We start from the raw sequence: 17,407 nt of genomic DNA, 5'->3' as shown, positions 1-17,407 counted from the left end.
TTAATGGAGTGAAAGTTCAGGCAGAAATGAAAGCTAATATCACCAGTTGGGAAAGTCCCAGGTAAGAAAGATGAACTCTGCTTTCGAAACTTTAATATGTCAGTGAAGTATTTAGCAAAATCTGGTGAGCAAACGGGGTGGAATATGGGCAAGAATGCAGAGATTTTTAATAAAGAAAATTGTATTGACGCTGATGAAAAGAAATATTTAAAAGTAGTGAAGGAAGATTTGCCTAATAGATGAAAATAAATGCTGCCAAATAATAACGATTCAACATTACTCAATATTTGCCTTTTAAACAATGATCATGGGATATACTCTACTTTTAGGAAGTAATTTTTCATTATCCAAAATTACATAAATAACCAGACCCAACCCATGGCTGGTGTTCAATTCTGAGTCATAACGACCCCATGGGGCAGAATAATACAGTCCCATAGGGTTTTATTTTCAGCCTTGATGGATCAAGATCAGAAAATCTATTTTTTCCTGTGATGTTGATGCATGAATTTAAAGCACCAACTTAAGCATTTTTGCCATATAATACTGAATCTACGATGTAGAAATGGATAAAAATAATCGCTGAATTTCAAGAACATCTCAAGATGTCATTGAACACCAATGACAGAAGACTTGAAGAGCTGGGGGATGACATAAAACATGTAACACATGAAGAAATCAAGAGATTATTGAGAAGACATGAAAGAAAGAAAGATGAACGTGGTCAGAAGAAACTCTAAAATCTGTTCTTGATTGTAGAGGAACTAACGCAAATGGAAGAAATGATGAAGTCAAGAACTGAACCGAAAATTTCACAGGGCAGTTTGAGAAGACAAAGTAAAATATTATAATGAAATATGAAAAGACCTGGAGTTAGAAGACGCAAAGGACACCCTCAGCATATACAAGCTGAAAGAACTGAGGAAAAACTTTCAAGCCTCAAGGTGTAATATTAAAAGATTCTATGTGCAAAATATTGAACTATGCAGGAAGCATTAAACGAAGATGGAAGGAATGCAGAGTCACAATGGCAAAAAGGACTAGTCAACGTTCAATCATTTCAATGATGGCATATGATTAGGAACTGGTGGTACTGAAAGAAAAGTTCCCAGCTACACGGAAGGTATTAGCAAGAATCAAGTTTCCACGGTCCAGAGAATAATGATTTAAATGTTTCAATGAGCTAATGAAGCACTTGAAGCACTCACTCATCTATGCCTTGAAATTTGGAAGACAGATACCTGCCCAATGGACTGGAAAAGACCCATATTTGTACCCCTTTCCAAGAAGATGCCCCAACTGAATATAGAAATTATCCCCAAATATCATATCACAAGCAAGTAAATTTTAGCTGAAGATCATTCAAAAACCTTTGCAGCATTATATTGACAAGGAGCTGCCAGAAAATCAAGGTAGTTTCTGAAGACCACATGGAATATTGGATTATCATTACTCACATCAGGTGGATCTTGGTTCAAAGCAAGAGATCCCAGAACAATAAAATGTGTACTTGAGTTTTATTGATCATGAAAATGCATTCGACTGTGGATCATAACCAACTACAGATACTACGGAGAAGAATGAGAATCCCAGAACACTTTTATTTTAGTACATTTCCTTTTTTTTAGTCATTTTATTAGGGGCTCATACAACTCTTATCACAATCCATACATACATCAATTGTGTAAAGCACATTTGTACAGTCATTGCCCTCATCATTCTCAAAATATTTGCTCTCCACTTAAGCCCCTGGCATCAGCTCATTTTCCCCTCCCTCCGCACTCTCCCTCCCCCACAAACCCTTGATAATTTTTTTATAATTTATAAATTATTATTATTTGTCACATCTTGCCCTGCCCGACGTCTCCCTTCACCCACTTTTCTGTTGTCAGTTCCCCGGGGAGGAAGTTACATGCAGATCCTTGTAATAGGTTCCCCCTTTCCAGCCCACCCTTCCTCTACGCTCCCAGTATTGCCACTCACACCACTGGTCCTGAAAGGATCATCTGTCCCGGATTCCCTGTGTTTCCAATTCCTATCTGTACCAGTGTACATCCTCTGGCCTAGCCAGATTTGTAAGGTAGAATTGGGATCATGATATAGTGGGGGTGGAGGAAGCATTTAGGAACTAGAGGAAAGTTGTATGTTTCATCGTTGCTACACTGCACCCTGACTGGCTAGTCTTCTCCCCGTGACCCTTCTGTAAGGTATGTCCAGTTGCCTACAGATGGGTCTTGGGTCCCTAATCTTCACTCCTCCTCATTCACAATGATATGATTTTTTGTTCTTTGATGCCTGATAACTGATCACTTCGGCACCTCATGATCACACTGGCTGGTGTGCTTCTTCCATGTGGGCTTTGTTGCTTCTGAGCTAGATGGCCGCTTGTTTACCTTCAAGTCTTTAAGACCCCAGATGCTATATCTTTTGATAACTGGCTCCATCAGCTTTCATCACCACATTTGCTTATGCACCCGCTTTGTCTGGAAGGTGAGCATCATGGAATGCCAGTTTAATAGAACAAATTATTCTTGCATTGAGGGAGTACTTGAGCAGAGGCCCAATTGGACATGGATTTCTTATCCACCTATATAATAACTCTGATACTCTGTGTAAGTTTTATTCCTTTGTGTAAAATCATGACCTCGGGAGCTCCCAATTACTAGTGCAAGTGGTGAAAGTGAAGACATCTAAGCACGAGGTGGTCCAGAGGGAGTTGTTCAGTATTTCCCAAACCTATTTGAGGTGGTAATAAAGCTGACCCCACCCCCTCCTACACCCCCCCCCCAAAAAAAAGAAAGAAAAAGGAGGAATAAGGTGTGAAGCACAAGAGAGGAGAAAAGAATGAATGAGACGGAAGAAGAGAGCAGAGGATACAAGGGAAACGTATGTACTTTGCACAAGAAGACGACCTCTGTTCTTTTTGACAAGTTTTCATTCATCAACATGAACTATTGAAGTGTGCTGAGTACTTTTCTTAGCTCCTCTTGAGGTAAATAAGGTTTCTCCCCTTTTTTAAAAAAAATTTATTTCAGTTCTGTGGTAAGGTGGTTTGGCCAGCTCTGCCTTTCTGAAGGAAATACTCCTTGGTTGTCATGAATTCCTCTTTCCGACCCTTTGGGTTTGTACCTGCATCCCTGAGTGTCCAAACTTATCGGTGGCAGTCTTGTCCTTGCTTCCATCCTTATTCCTGAGTCTCTCAGCCACCCCTGATTTTCTGCCGTCCCCCTTTCTCCTGCCAAGTTCTACCTTCCCCTCTGGATCTAATACCCTTAACACCCCCATCCCATCTCAAATTCCAGATTCACCCCATTTTACTCCTATTTCCAACCTCTCTTGCGAGGTCTTTTTGCCCCCACCCTACCCATGGCTGCACCTCCTCCCCCTGCTGAAGTCCTGCCCAGCCTCTGGCCTCTGCTTTCAACCTTTGCCCTGCCCTGGGATCCTGAGGGTCCTTGCTGATTCTGGGGTTGCTTCTTGTTCCTAGTTCTCATCTTGGTGGGGGTCCATCGCCCATTCTCCAGTTGCTCAGAGATGTGGAGGCAGTTGCTAAGAGACAGTGCAACGTCAGTACCTGGCCCTCGAGGAAAAAGGGGAGCGAGAAAGGAAGAGGGGAGGGGAAGGGAGGGCGAGAGGAGGGATGGAAGGAGGAGAAGAGAGGGGGAGGAGGGGAAGACCTGGCGGAAGCCTCCTACACAGGCAGCCTCCGCAAGAGCCTAGTTTCTGGGAGAAGGATTGCGAGTCTGTGAACTTTCTTCTAAGCGTCCTCGCTCGGATCCCCCTTTGGGGTACAAGGGGCGACCCTGGGATATCGGGGCAGGAAGCCACCAGAGGATGCTGCCCCGGGATCCAGGAGACATGGAGGAGGAGAGGCCGGGGGAGGGGAAGAGCCAGGGAGGCAATCTGTTCTGGTGAAGCCACCAGCGAGCGGGCATTCTGGGGTGCGGGAGGGGAGACCCGTGCCGGAGGCAAATTGATGGCTGCTTCCTTGGACCAGAGTGAGTAAGCTCGGCGGGCGGGAGGAGGGGGGGACGGGGGGGGGCGCTGTGGATGTGCGCGGGAGAGACCTCCAAGGAAGTAATCTGGCTGAAGGGGAGCTGGGGTGGTGTCCCCGAGAGGCGGCTTGAGGCTGGAAGGAGAGGCTGCGCGGGGCGAGGCAGCCATCGAGGAGGAGAGGACCGGCCAGGACAGCAGGTGAGCACTGTGACAGAACGGACGGCGGGCTAGCTAGGATGCTTGGGATGTCACCATTCCTCTTCCTGGGCCTGCGAGGAGGGGACTGAGTGCTCCGCTGCTGCGGGGCAGCAAGCCGAGGAGTGGAGTATTTGTGGAAAGGGATGCTGGGATTGGGGTCTGCAGTGGGGGCGAGATGGTGGGAGCCACTGGCCAGGGGCCTCAGCCCTGTGGGGTGCGCAGAGGGAGGAGCAGGAGGGCGCATTGGGGAGCTGGCAGCGGGAGGCAGAGCAAAGCCTGGGAAAGGTTGTGTGTGTGTGTGTGTGTGTGTGTGTGTGTGTGTGTGTGTGTGTGTGTGTGTGTGTGTGTGTGTGTGTGTGTGTGTTTAAGAGAGAGAGAGGCTGGGCGTATCTAAAAGGGTGTGCAACATGGTCAGAGCTGGGGAGGCTTGTTTTCTTAAGGGCAGCACATGGGCGGGGTGTTTTGAGATGATGGGGTGTGGGGCTTTGAGGAGGAGAAAATGCATTCAACACGCCAGCCTGGTGAGTGCAGGTCCCAATGGGAAGATTTGGGTAGATGACAACAATGGGACCCCAGGGTGGCCACACCTCAGGACCCTCAGCTGAGAACTTTGAGGCAAGAGAGCAAAAAGGGGTAGGAGGTTTGGCAGGGAGAGAGGGTGAGTTTGAGAGGTGGGACTTGGCATCCAGGTGAGGGGACACAGGCGTCTGTACTGGATGACTTTTCTTCTTCACAGAGGGAATTCTGCCCTTGCTTGTGAAATCCGGAGGCAAGCAGAAGGTGCTGGCTTGGAGAAGTGGCCAGAGCTCTCCTAGCTGACGCCCAGCCCCGCCCTCCTGGACAAATGGCTCTTCTTAGCCTCAGTAGTCTTCAAGGTGGACACCGATGGGGGTCCTCCCCACCCCAGGGAGACAATGGCCTGCTCAGGCTCTCTAGCAGCCACTCAGGCTAAGGGCTCCCACGTTCCCAGGTCCATGGAGGCCTCCTTCTCTCTGAGTTCTCTGCCCACAATGCCCACAACGGGACCCCCTCGGACTCAAGCCCCCCAAAGCCACTGTGAGAAATACCTTCTGAGGGCTTGATTGCTGGGGGCCCAGATGCAAACTTGCTCGCCTAATCAGTCAAAGATTGGGGGCAGGCTTTCTTGGGGAAAGTGCCAGGACTTCTCCAAGGGCACCTTGTATCTCCTTCAACGCCTGGCTCCCACATCTAGTGCAGAGCACCCAGGGCGAGGGCCCAGCAGGTATGGGCCAGAGGCACACAGAAGACCTGCAGGGAGCCTTCCAGGAATTGCTGACAGCTGGCCCAGCCCCATCCTCTTGCCCTTCCTGCCTCAAGTTTTGATCATCTTTCCAGACCCTGGGGGGCCTCGCCTGGGTTTCTTGTCCCCCTAGGCTCCAAATGGCTCACCTGGGGAGCCATCTGTGAGACCAGACTCCCAGGAAAGGTTTCAGCCATGAGACCACACGCTGCGAGGCCCCACCTTCCAGGCTGCTGGCCCCTGGTGTAGCTGCCTTCCTGTGCCACTGGCTCTTGAGTCCATGGACACAGCCCCAGCCCCAGGGAGCTCCCTTCTACACTGCTGTTCCCAGCTGGCTAAGATGGGAGATTCTGGGGCCCAGCTGCCGTGGCCTGGGCCACCCCACCCAGCCATGCTGCTCCTCTCCCTCCTCCTGGTAGTTGGGATGAGGCACTCGGACGCTGGCACCAGCTGCCCAGTCCTCTGCACGTGTCATAACCAGGTGGTGGACTGCAGTGGCCAGCGGCTCTTCTCCGTGCCCCCAGACCTGCCCATGGACACCCGAAACCTCAGCCTGGCGCACAACCGCATCACCGCTGTGCCGCCTGGCTACCTCACGTGCTACATGGAGCTCTGGGTGCTGGATTTGCGCAACAACTCCCTGGTCGAGCTGCCTCCCGGCCTCTTCCTGCACGCCAAGCGGTTGGCACACCTGGATCTGAGCTACAACAACCTCAGCCACGTGCCGGCCGACATGTTCAGGGCAGCCCACGGACTGGTGCACATCGACCTGAGCCACAACCCGTGGCTGCGCAGGGTGCACCCCCAGGCATTCCAGGGCCTCGTGCAGCTCCGAGACCTGGACCTCAGCTACGGAGGCCTGGCCTTTCTCAGCCTGGAGGCTCTCGAGGGCCTACCGGGGCTGGTGACCCTGCAGATTGGTGGCAACCCGTGGGTGTGCGGCTGCACCATGGAGCCCCTGCTGAAGTGGCTACGGAATCGGATCCAGCGCTGCACAGCGGGTAAGGGAGTGGGACAGGACAGAGCTGCAAGGGGGAGGGCTTGTCTGGCGGGAAACAAAGACTCTCAAAGTGGAGGCAGGCTTAGAGCTCTTAAGCACCTACTGTGTGTCCTGCTCTCTGCTTGCCTCTTTAGGCTGACAGCTCTATCATTCAGCACGTCAGCGAGTGCAGTGGGTCTCCACCTTCCTAATGCCACGACCCTTTAATAGTTCCTCATGTGGTGGTGAGACCCCAACCATAACATTATTTTCACTGCTACTTCATCATTGTCATTTTGCTATTGTGGTGAATCAGGTGACCCCTGTGAAAGGGTCATTCAACCCCCAAAGGGGTCGCGACCCACAGGTTGAGAACCACTGAGCTAGGGACTGTGGTCTCCCATCCGTTCATAAAATAGGCCCTTTCCCTATGGTGCCTGTTTGTTCATGTCCCTGCCACTGAGTCAATCCCAACTCATAGTGACCCTGTTGGGCAAGGTAGAATGTCCTCTGACCCTGTGGGTTTCTGAGACTGTCAGTCGCCTCATCTTTCTCCTGAGGAGCAGCTGGTGGTTTCGAACTGTTGATCTTGTGGTTAACAGCCCAATTTGGAACCCACGTGAAACCAGGGCTCCTACAGTTAACAGGCAGGCAGGCAGATAGTAACAAATAGCTAGTAGTCGATAGTGTATAAATGAGTTCTACCCTGCTAGCAAAATGGGGTTTTTCTTTATTTTTTAAATAAACCATTATTTTGGGGGGGCTCTTACCACTCTCCTAACAATCCATCCAGCCATTGTATCAAGCACATGTGTACCTATGTTGCCATCGTCATTTCCAAAACCTTTTCTTTCTACTTGAGCCCTTGGTATCAGCTCCTCTTTTTATTCCTTCCTCCCCCACCCTCCCACCGTCGTGAACCCTTGATCATTTATAAATTATTTTTATTTTCATCTCTTATACCATCTGCTGTCTCTCTTCACCCATAAGCTCAATGGTTAGCACCAGCCTCGGCTCTGGAGAAAGACCTGGGGGGTTGCCCCATAAAGGTTGTAGCTGTGTGCTGTCTCGTTGATGCTGACTCACAATGACTCTATAGGACACAGTAGGCCTGCGCTATTGGGTTGCCCCCCACCTATTATCCCCGGTATCCCTGGGTGGTGCAAGCCAAAAGACTGAAAGTTCAAAACCATCTACAGGCTCTTCAGAAAGAAGACATAGTGAGCTACTTTCCAAAAGAAACTAGCCACTTTAAATTCGATAGAGCACAGTTCTATTGCAGGTAGACATGGGGTCATCGCGAGTCAGCCGGACAGGGCTCAAGTAGCATCATGAAGAAGCCAAACTTTAGAACAATTAGAAGGCATTCCCGGTGGTACTCAGAGAACCAGGCAGGGACAAGGACAAAACCCAAGTCTACTTGACATTTTTTAAAAAGCAATTTTTGTGTTGTGAATTAAGTGGAGGGTTACATTTCAGATAATCAATTTTCTATTCAGCAGCTTAAATTGCTTATTAAACCCTGTAATCGCTCACCCTACCCCCTTCCTTTGACTTCTCTTCTCCCTCTTGTGGATTCATACTTTCCCCTCCACCCAGGTTCGTACTTGTAAACCCTCTAGACTATTGCTTCAACGCCGCTCCCTTGCTCTCTGCCTCCCGCCTCATCTCACTGCCATCGAGGCAATTCTGACTCATGGTGACCCTGTAGGACAGGGTGGCACTGCCCCTGTGGGTTTCCAAGAGTGTAACTCTTTGTGAGAGTAGAGAGCCTCATCGTCCCCCCAACCTCACCTCTTGGCAAGCTGTCAATACTATTCCCTCTGGTGTGAAAACCTTTGCTCTCTCCTGCCCTACCAGATTTCTTCTTCAGCCTACTGAGCGCCGTGCAAATGCTCAAAGACATGGTAGTGGCCAACACAGGCTACTCTAGTGTTAACTGTTGTGCTGGACCTATTGTAAGCATGTCCTTTCACCTCACAAGAACCCTCAGGAATCCCCACCTTGCAGGGAGGAATACCTAGGGAAAAAGAGGTGCCCTAACTTGTCTGAAGCCACATAGTTGCTAAGTAAAGACAGAAGTCAAACCCAATGGTCAGCCTGGCCCTCCTGTGGTGTACCTGAAGCGTCGGGCTCTGGACTAACAGGAAGAGTCGGGGTCTGAGTACTGGGCAGATCAGAGAGGCTCAGCAGATCTGAGTGAGGGCTGGGTGCAGGGGGGGAGCTTAGAAGAGGAGTTAAGGCTTGGCAGTCTAGCCAGCCATTCCAAATTGGAAGGTGCATTGGGCGCTGAAGAAGCCAAAACCACATGAGTATGATAGAGGCTGGCCTCACCCAGCAGTGCAGTCTCTGGCCAGGTGACAAGCAATGTTCCGTTGTGGCCCCACTGTCAGAACCACTGAGCAGGGACATGGCCCCTGCAGTTAAACCACATAAGAGCCTGGCGCTCTGGTCCCAGGGACTTTCCTGCTGCCTGGGCTCTGTGTGTGCTCAGAAGAATGGATGTTAAATGAGGTAGGAGGAAGAGGAGAACTGAGTGGGGAGCCCGGGGACCAAAATAGCTCAGGGGGGCTGTGGGTCACGATTCCAGTGTTTGCACAGAGCTGTGGGAGGACCTTCTCTAGGACCAAAATAGCTGGGGGCTGAGATGGGATGAAGGTGGGGATAGGGAGGGGGGACACTATCAGAGTGGTCTCCCTGCCTGTTCCCCCTCTATGCCTCCCTTGCACTAAGGACAGAAAGGACAGTCCTGGGCACCTCGCTTCCCTCAGACACATGGGATTATCTTCCTCTGAGGTCTCCACCACACTTCTAAAGAATCACAGACCCCCCAGGGACGAGCGAAGGCCTGAGATCCCATGTGCAGAGGAGAAAGAAGCAGCCACGGCTAAGAACCCACGGTCCCTGTTTCTCTCAGAGCCCAACTGGCAGTGCCTCACATCCGCCGGGGTCTTTCCTCTCAGGGACCAAGAACTAGCCAGGGGAGGTAGGACTGGGTGATCCTCTTCCCTGCGTGTCTTTTTGTCATGCAATTCCCATAATTCCTCATGGATTTTAGACACGTTCTAAGAGAGAGGGACCTAAGTGCACTGTCAGAAGATATTCCCCATCAAGAATGGCCCCCTGATTCACCGGAAAGCAATATCAGGCCCATGTCCTCCCCATCTGTCACTCCTTTGGAATCCTGCCATGACACTCTGGTCTTCTCTGCCTGGTTCATATTCATGTCACCATGTCCTCCAGCCTCCGTTTTCTTATCACCACCACCCCAACACACACACACGCACACGCATACACACAATTGAACAATGTATTTTGTGGTCACCAAAGGAGAGCCCTTGAAGGTTAGATGCCATCTCAGCCTGGGTTGGATTTGGGGTACTATGTATTCAGCCGACAAGGACCATTTGGCCTGGAACTTGGGGCAAGCTGCTTCTAAACTTGACTTCCCATTTCTAGAGGTAATGATGCTCATTCAAATCTCAAATGGGTCCATTCAAACCAATCTTGTTATTCTCTGCCCTCAAAAGCCACAGACGAAATGAAGAGTCTTTGCACAGTACATGATTTAGAAACGGTCTTTACATTGATCTTCTTAGACAATTCGAAGATCTAAGAAGAGCATGAAGGCCAATGTCAACCTGCCCAAGGTGAGAGGTGGAGGCGTCTTTACCCACAGAATGAGGGCGTGACCGGCATCTCAAAAGCTTCCTCTTTACTGGCCTTGCTCTGGGGATGGCAGAAGGTGGCTATGATGCCCGCAAGGAAGGCGGTGGCCACACCAGCTGCCCAGGGTCTGGCATTCTGTGGCAGAATCGCCACCCTGACTTACAAGGGAAAGTAAGATGAGAACATTGATGTCCATTAAAGTGACCCTGGGAAGATGAGGTGAGACTATCAGTGTTGGAGAGAAAGGTAGTCCCATAGAAGGAGAACACCACCCCCCACCTCCTTCCTAGAGAAGTTTCTGTGCAGAGCATGACCACACACAGACACACTGACGTGCCAAGAAAGTCCAATGTGGGTTAAGAAGGAAACCATGCACATCCCTAGTGCTTATGGGCATCGCCTGCTGGTGCAGACAGTGGAAATGCTCAGCTACTAACCAAGAGACCGCAGGTGTGAGTCCACCCAGAGGTGCCTCAAAAGAAAGAACTGGTGATCTGCTTCTGAAGATCAGCTACTAAAAGCCCCCTGGAGCCCAGTTCTTCCCTGCTTCCATTGCCATTGTCGCTAAGTGCCATTGAGTGGTGTCCAACTCCTGTGGCCTCGCCAAAGCCCTACCAGGTCCTGCACCATCCTCAGAGCCGTCGTGTTTGAGCCCTTTGTTTCAGCTCAAACCATCTCACTGAGGGGCTTCCCTCTCACTGAGGGTCGTCCTCTTTTTTCACGGACACTTACTGCTGACCTCTATAGACATTCACGCTGATGTACATGGAGTCACCGTAAGTCAGAGTCGACTCGACAGCCATTGGTTTGGTTTCCCCGTGGGGTTTATGATGCACCAGGGACATACACTTCATAGACATTCTCCCTTTTCCTATAGACTATAACTGGCCCCATCTTACAGAAGACGAAACCAGGGAGCAGTTAAATAGCGTTCCCGCAATCACACAACTAGTGAGAGATGGAAAGGACATTTGAACCCTGGCCAATAGCTCCAGAATCCATACCCATTTTTAACAGTTTTATTGGGATATAGCTCACATATCATATAATTCAATAGTGTGATCATATTAAGAAGAGTTGTATAATCAGTAATTCAATCCATTTTAGAACATTTTCTTCTTCCTTATACTCATTGTTATTTGCTCTCCATTTCCCCCCAACCTCCCCTGTCATAGCCTCAAAAATCTCATTACTGTCTCTATAGATATATCTATGTTGTATTTCATAAACAGAAAAAACATGAAAACCCAACAACAATAACAAAGTAAAACAGAAAACCCTCTATGAAAAAGAAAGCATAAATATGTAAAACTAGAACAAATTTTAAATGGCTCAAAAGGGAACTAATACGAGATGTTAAATTTCCACCAAACTGCATGTACACTAATAGATGTTCTGATGTACTCTGCATGATAACAAGGCTATTCATTAACTCTATCATTCGTGTATGTGGGAAAGCTAGCTGGAGAAGAAAGATCCAATGCCCTGAAGTTGTACAGAGTCATTCGTTCATATAATTTTTGGACCAAGATTCATTGAACACTTAGTGTGGATAAGACCTAGTTCTGATGCCAAAGATACTCTGGAAGGAGCTAATAAGACTCCAGGGAGAAGAGATAGAAAATAAACCCATTATGAATTGTCTTACAGTGATGAGGATTATTGAGAGAGAGAAAAAGCAAGTAGGTGAAATGGGGAGAGCCCAGGGACTGGTCAAGATGGGACTACACTGCTGGTAGCTTTGAACTGTGAACCTTGAGTCCAGTTCATAACCACTATGCCTCTGGGGCTCCTTAGACCCAGCACTAGTGGTAGCTGCAGTACTTTCAACAGGTTATGAAATTCTACAAATCATGATTTTATCATCAATAAAAATAGGTGCCTTGAGGGTTATTTGGATAAATGATGTTTTGGCACAAGGAAGTTTCTGGCACTTCCTGTGGGAGTGCTGGGAACTCTCTAACTGACTCCCCTGGGCCTCACCCCCCTTGGGTCCTGTGTTGCAGATTCTCAGCTGGCTGAGTGCCGGGGTCCCCCCGAAGTTGAGGGCGCACCACTCTTCTCCCTCACTGACGAGAGCTTCAAGGCCTGCCACCTGACACTGACCTTGGATGATTACCTGTTCATCGCCTTCGTGGGCTTCGTGGTCTCCATTGCATCCGTGGCCACCAACTTTCTTCTGGGCATCACAGCCAACTGCTGCCACCGCTGGAGCAAAGCCAGCGAAGAGGAAGAGATTTGACAGACGAGCCTCGCACCCCTCTATGCTGCCGACCACTGCTGCCACTGACCGCTCTGCACCTTTGCTCATTGCCCACTCTGATTCGATGCATGATGCCTTGACCACCATTGTCACAGGAACAAAGTTGGGGAAACTCACTTTACCTGGGCATGACCTTTGGGCCAGGCACTTGAGTGCTGGGAACTGGAAGCATGAGATATGTCTAACCCAGCCCCCGCTCTCCAGGTGCTTATTTTAAGCAAGGGAGCAAGATTTGCGCCCGGTTCCCTTTAGGATGACAGGTCAGTACTCTGAGCACATAGCTCTGAAAGCTCAGAGGAGGGCACTATTGATGTCCCTAGCAGAGTCTGAGAGAATTATAAAAGTGGAGGTGATTTGGGAGCTGGGCGATGATGAATGAGTAGGACATGGTCAAGTAGAAAATTGTCAAGGAGGGTGAACATGCGCAAAGGACAGAGGCCAAAAGGTGCCTAGTAGGTTGCACATTATTAACCATCCTTTGTAACTTAAGTGTAGGGAGGGGGAACGGTTCAGGACCCAAACTTTCCCTCTGACACTCAATCTATCAGCTCTGGGCATTGCCAACCACTGCTTCTAGAGAGGGAGAAAGCTTTCCCGCCAGCCTGCTCACCTTTCCCCTATCAGAAGCTACCAGGTGAGACCACCTCCCAGGGAGTGCTCCCCATAGTCTCATTGCCAACTGCAGCGTGCTGGTGAGGTCTCAGATAGCAAGCTGAGGGGCGTGGTTCTGACTCATCATGACGCCATGTTCTACAGAACTACTCCATTGGGTTTTCTTGGCTGTAGGCTTATTGTAAGCAGATTCCCAGTCCCTTTCCTCCATGGTAACACTGAATGGGTTCAAGCCACCAACCTTGAGATTAGTAGCCTAGCACAAACCATCTGTGCCACCTAGGTGAGAGAGTGATTAATTACTGAGCACCAGCCAGTGCCAGGCACTGTGATAAGCTCTCTCTGCAGATGGGTCCCGGTATGGGGACATGGAGACCCAGAGAGATTCCAGTCACTCCTTAAGGAGCGAAATGAAGGTTCTCAAGTGTTCACAAACTCAGGTGGGGCGGTAGAGCATCACATTTTCCTCTCCACTGATCACTGTGCACTTGGCATTCCAGTAATGTTGATGAGGCTCTGCTAAAGCTCAGGCACCACGCCGTGCACTTTTACAGAGTGACGGGTGTACTTCCACTCTCCCAGCACCATTTACCCCGTTCTTCAGATAAATCATCTGCAGCTCTAAGAGCTGAGTCTCTGACCCCAGAATATCTTGCTAAGGGCATTAGGAAGGCCATAGGGAGCCCCATCCATGGAAATGGGTCATTCAAAAAGTAAGTCACTTTGGGCACCAAACAAGGTTGCCATCATCCTGGCCATCATCTCCATCAGCTTTCTTAAATTCCTCACTTGATTTGGTCATGCCAGGTCATCCCAGGACAGCTCTTTCACTGTCCACCATCCTGGGTGAGAAGCCAACTAAACTTCATTGCTCCTATTATGCAGATGGGGAAACAGAGGCTGGAGAGGTAGGGCTTGCTCAAGCAGTAGGGTTGGGGCTTCTGAATCCAACACAGTTCTCCTTCCGGTGTTTTGTGCAGTGCTTGGAGAAGAGACCGTGGTGAGGGCGTGGGGAGTAGAGCCCTAGATCAGCGGTCATGAGAGTGTTAGCAGATGGACTAAAGAGAGGGCAGTGAGCCTGAGCTGCTGGGCAGGTTCAGATCGGCTCGTTGTAGCACAACTCACACCCTCTGAAGCACAGAGGCAGCATCAGCACCAGTGGTCGTGGCAGCAGCCATGTGAAAAATAGGAGAGGAAGCTCTGTAAGCCATTCCTACGTAGCACCTGAGGTGCTGTGTTGTAAGAAGAATTAAGTGTAATGAGAAAGAGGAATGAAGACTAAAGAGAAACCAGGCTCTGATGGTTAGGTGGCGTATAATGAGACCCTAAAGGAGGGCTAGATTAAAAGAAAATTGATGCTAGCTTATCTTTGATAAGACTTCAAAGTACAGTCGTGGTCTACTGTGTTGGCAACACTGACTGGAATGAATCGGAACGGTAGCTCTCTGCCATGTCCCCAGCCCCAGTAGGCTTCCATCACCCCATGCGCCCAGCAAGGCCTATGAAGTATAATATGTTACTTTCCAGAAAGTCTTTCCTCCCTATGCCTCACTAGGAGTTCCTGGGTGGTGCACATGGTCAATGGGCTCTGCTGCTAACCACAGAGTGGGAGGTTTGTTTGAGGCTACCCAGATGCTCCCCAAAGGAAAGAGCCAGAGATCGACTTTCAAAAAAGTCAACCCCTGCAAACTCTAGAGAGCGCAGCTCTACTCTACCATGCACAGAGGTGCCCTGAATCCGAATGGACTCAATAGCAACTGGGGAATGCTTCCCTGGACTAGTCAACCAAAGAGTTTGCTAGGCTTGGGAGATTAGAACCTGTGTCCCTTGAATATCATCTTACAGCACTGGGGGTAGAGTTCTGCTCCCATGACATCTGAGACACAACGGCAACGTGTCTCTCCTTCTGCACCCAAGGAGGGGAGGATTAGGGCTGCTGTCTACCAATCCAGCTGATTGGCTCAAGTATTGAGGGAGTAGCTCATCAAAATAATAGTCCTGATGCAAATAACTAGACCTCCCATAGAGGAACGCCATGCGCATTCATGATAGCCTAGGGACTCATATACTAATATATAGGTAATATATCTCAAGATATGTCCCTTTTTGCATAGAACTAGGACCTAGCAAAATGACAATTATCCCTTAAGATCAGTGTTGTTGTTGTTTTCTGGTAAGATAATTTGGTCTCCATTCATGGCAACCCTTTCTGAGAAAGAGAGATGGCTTTAAAGAACAGAGTTTCTCTAACTTCTAAGCTAAAAGGTCCCCAGTTCACTGAACTACAAGGAGGGAAGTGATTTGGTGTATTGACCTCCCTACTGGCGAGGAATCCATTCCCTGCTCACTACCCCACCACCATCACCACCACTACCGCCTTGTTCTGACTGTCAGAAGCAACAAATAAGCACACTTCTAGAGGTAATCTAGAAATCCTAGTGAGAATTGCTCCTACTGATGTTCCCTGGTGACTGAGAATCCATCAGGGTATTCCCACAGGCTTCATTATTTCTTTTCCAGACTGGTCAACATGGATGTGTTGGGGTACTTCTGAGTCATTGTCTGTCTCTACTGTAAGGCTCTTTATGTCTTGGGTACCCACAGATGTCAAGCAGATCTCTGTGGAATTTGCACTCGGTCCGTTGACACAATCTACTCAGTCTTCTGTCTGTTGCATCTTTTGATATGCCAAGATGGAAACCAGTCAGGCTTGGAATTGGACTGGCTGCTTAGAAAATCTGAGAGAGAAAAAAAAATCATGCAGCCTAGTGAGACTCTGACATTTTCCTGTGACCCTCGGTTCTCCATCCCGCAAAGACCTGCCCTACTCGTAGGCGCCTCTCTCCTGCTTGATCCAAGAAGATCCAAGTGTAACCAGCGCACTAGGACTACCATGATCACAATCTAAGCCAAGAAAATTGTCCTCTGAAAAGATCTCAGATTCACACCACGCTAGACCAACTGCCTCTGGTCACCCTCAGACACACTCTCATCTCTGCTTCTCCAGAAAATAGGTCCCTGGACATATTGTAGTTTTCCAGTTCCTTTCAAGGGCCTTGATGTATACAATTCGCAATGACCAAGGCAAATATTTCTCTTCAACCATCAAGCAAGATCTGCAGTCCCCACCCCCACGTGGTTGACACAGCTCTGGCATCCTTTCCCGCTCTAGAAGAATTTAAGGGGACACCATTTTTGTCCACTACTCACAAGGACATCTTCTCAAAGCTAAAGGAACTCGTCTGCTTTCACCACCCTAAAAAGAGGCAAGAAGGAAATGACGGAGGCGGGTAGCAAGGTCCTTCATAAATCACCATTGTGTTTGCTGGCACTGGGTAGAGACTCTGGAGCAACAATAGCTCTCAGTTTTTCTAACTTTCTGCCCTGTGGAGTGCTGATGTCTGGGGGAGGGAGGGGTGGGACAGGGGAAGATGCCAACCTTTGTATGGAGATGATTTTATAACCATGCACTTTTGTAACTGTGAAGAATTTTTCATAAATGCGCATTAATAATAAAGAGTGTATAGTTTAGCAAATTTTCTGAAGAGTTGTGAAGAGGAGGGAGAGGGAGGGAAGCAAGGAAAGAAAGAAAGAGGTGGGGAGGGAGGGGGAACTAGGCAGAACCAAGAGAATGTGTGCCAAAATATACACACAAAAGGTCTATGGGGAGGGAGTCGATGGAAATAATTAGGAGAAGTGCCAGCCACGGAGGGGCATGTGTGGGAGGGGAAGGCACATCAGAGAAGCAGATTTCTACCAGGCAAAAAGGAAGATGCGTGTGTCTGTATGCACACACCCCTATGTGTAGGCATATTTTGGTGCCTGAAACGACACAAAAAGGAGAGCATATGTCTTATACATGTTGGGGTTTACAGTTTGGGTCACCCCTGAAACATGCCAAGACAAGTGGGGGTGCCCGTGTGGTTAGCATCACTGGGGAGTGTGTGCCAGGGAGCTAGTGTGGGAAAGGGATACTAGATTCAGCAAGGAGGAAAACCAGGCATCGAAATGCTTTAGAGTGAGAGTTGAAAGATCCCATCCATTGCATAAGTTCAGTCTAAGTTCAAGGTTCATGTCGAAGAAAGGGAATGCCTAAATCTATCGGGTCATGGAAATGTCCGCACAACATGGAAATGCGATGGCTGGGGAGTATCTCTTGGGAATGCTGGACTCAGGAGGAGAGATCCCATCCGTAAGTACGATAGCAACCATCTGTATCTCCGTACTTCAGGAGGAAATGACTGATGGAGACATTGATCCAAAAAGGAAGCGACTCTAAGCAGGAAGTGGCTCTCTAAGCTTCTTCCAATAGCATTTATAGCACTTGCGACCTCCCCTGTGGCCCCCAACCCAACGGCCACAGGGTTCATTAAAAGGTGGCACCCACAGAATGAAGCCACTAAAGAGGTCACATGGGTTGACTCAGGGC

At 49.1% G+C, this 17,407-nt stretch overlaps 1 protein-coding gene across 2 annotated transcripts; it reads left to right on the top strand.

Annotated features, from left to right (window-relative positions):
* The first annotated feature begins 3,654 nt into the window (after nucleotides 1-3,654).
* Nucleotides 3,655-16,411, top strand: LRRC55 (leucine rich repeat containing 55). 2 transcript variants are annotated; one of them, XM_075545704.1, is made up of 3 exons: nucleotides 3,655-3,998; nucleotides 4,931-6,456; nucleotides 12,110-16,411. In XM_075545704.1, exons 2-3 carry the CDS (start codon nucleotides 5,736-5,738, stop codon nucleotides 12,343-12,345), a joined length of 957 nt encoding a protein of 318 aa, XP_075401819.1. In that variant the 5' UTR covers nucleotides 3,655-3,998; nucleotides 4,931-5,735; the 3' UTR covers nucleotides 12,346-16,411. The 2 variants fall into 2 exon arrangements, with proteins under 2 accessions (XP_075401819.1, XP_075401818.1); XM_075545703.1 differs by lacking the exon at nucleotides 3,655-3,998 and adding an exon at nucleotides 4,036-4,194.
* The last annotated feature ends 996 nt before the right edge of the window (nucleotides 16,412-17,407 follow it).

Source organism: Tenrec ecaudatus, chromosome 4 (genome assembly GCF_050624435.1).
Source record: "Tenrec ecaudatus isolate mTenEca1 chromosome 4, mTenEca1.hap1, whole genome shotgun sequence".
Classification (NCBI taxonomy): Eukaryota; Metazoa; Chordata; class Mammalia; order Afrosoricida; family Tenrecidae; genus Tenrec; species Tenrec ecaudatus.
Note: the sequence above shows the minus strand (reverse complement) of the source record. Positions and strands in the feature narration are given on the sequence as shown.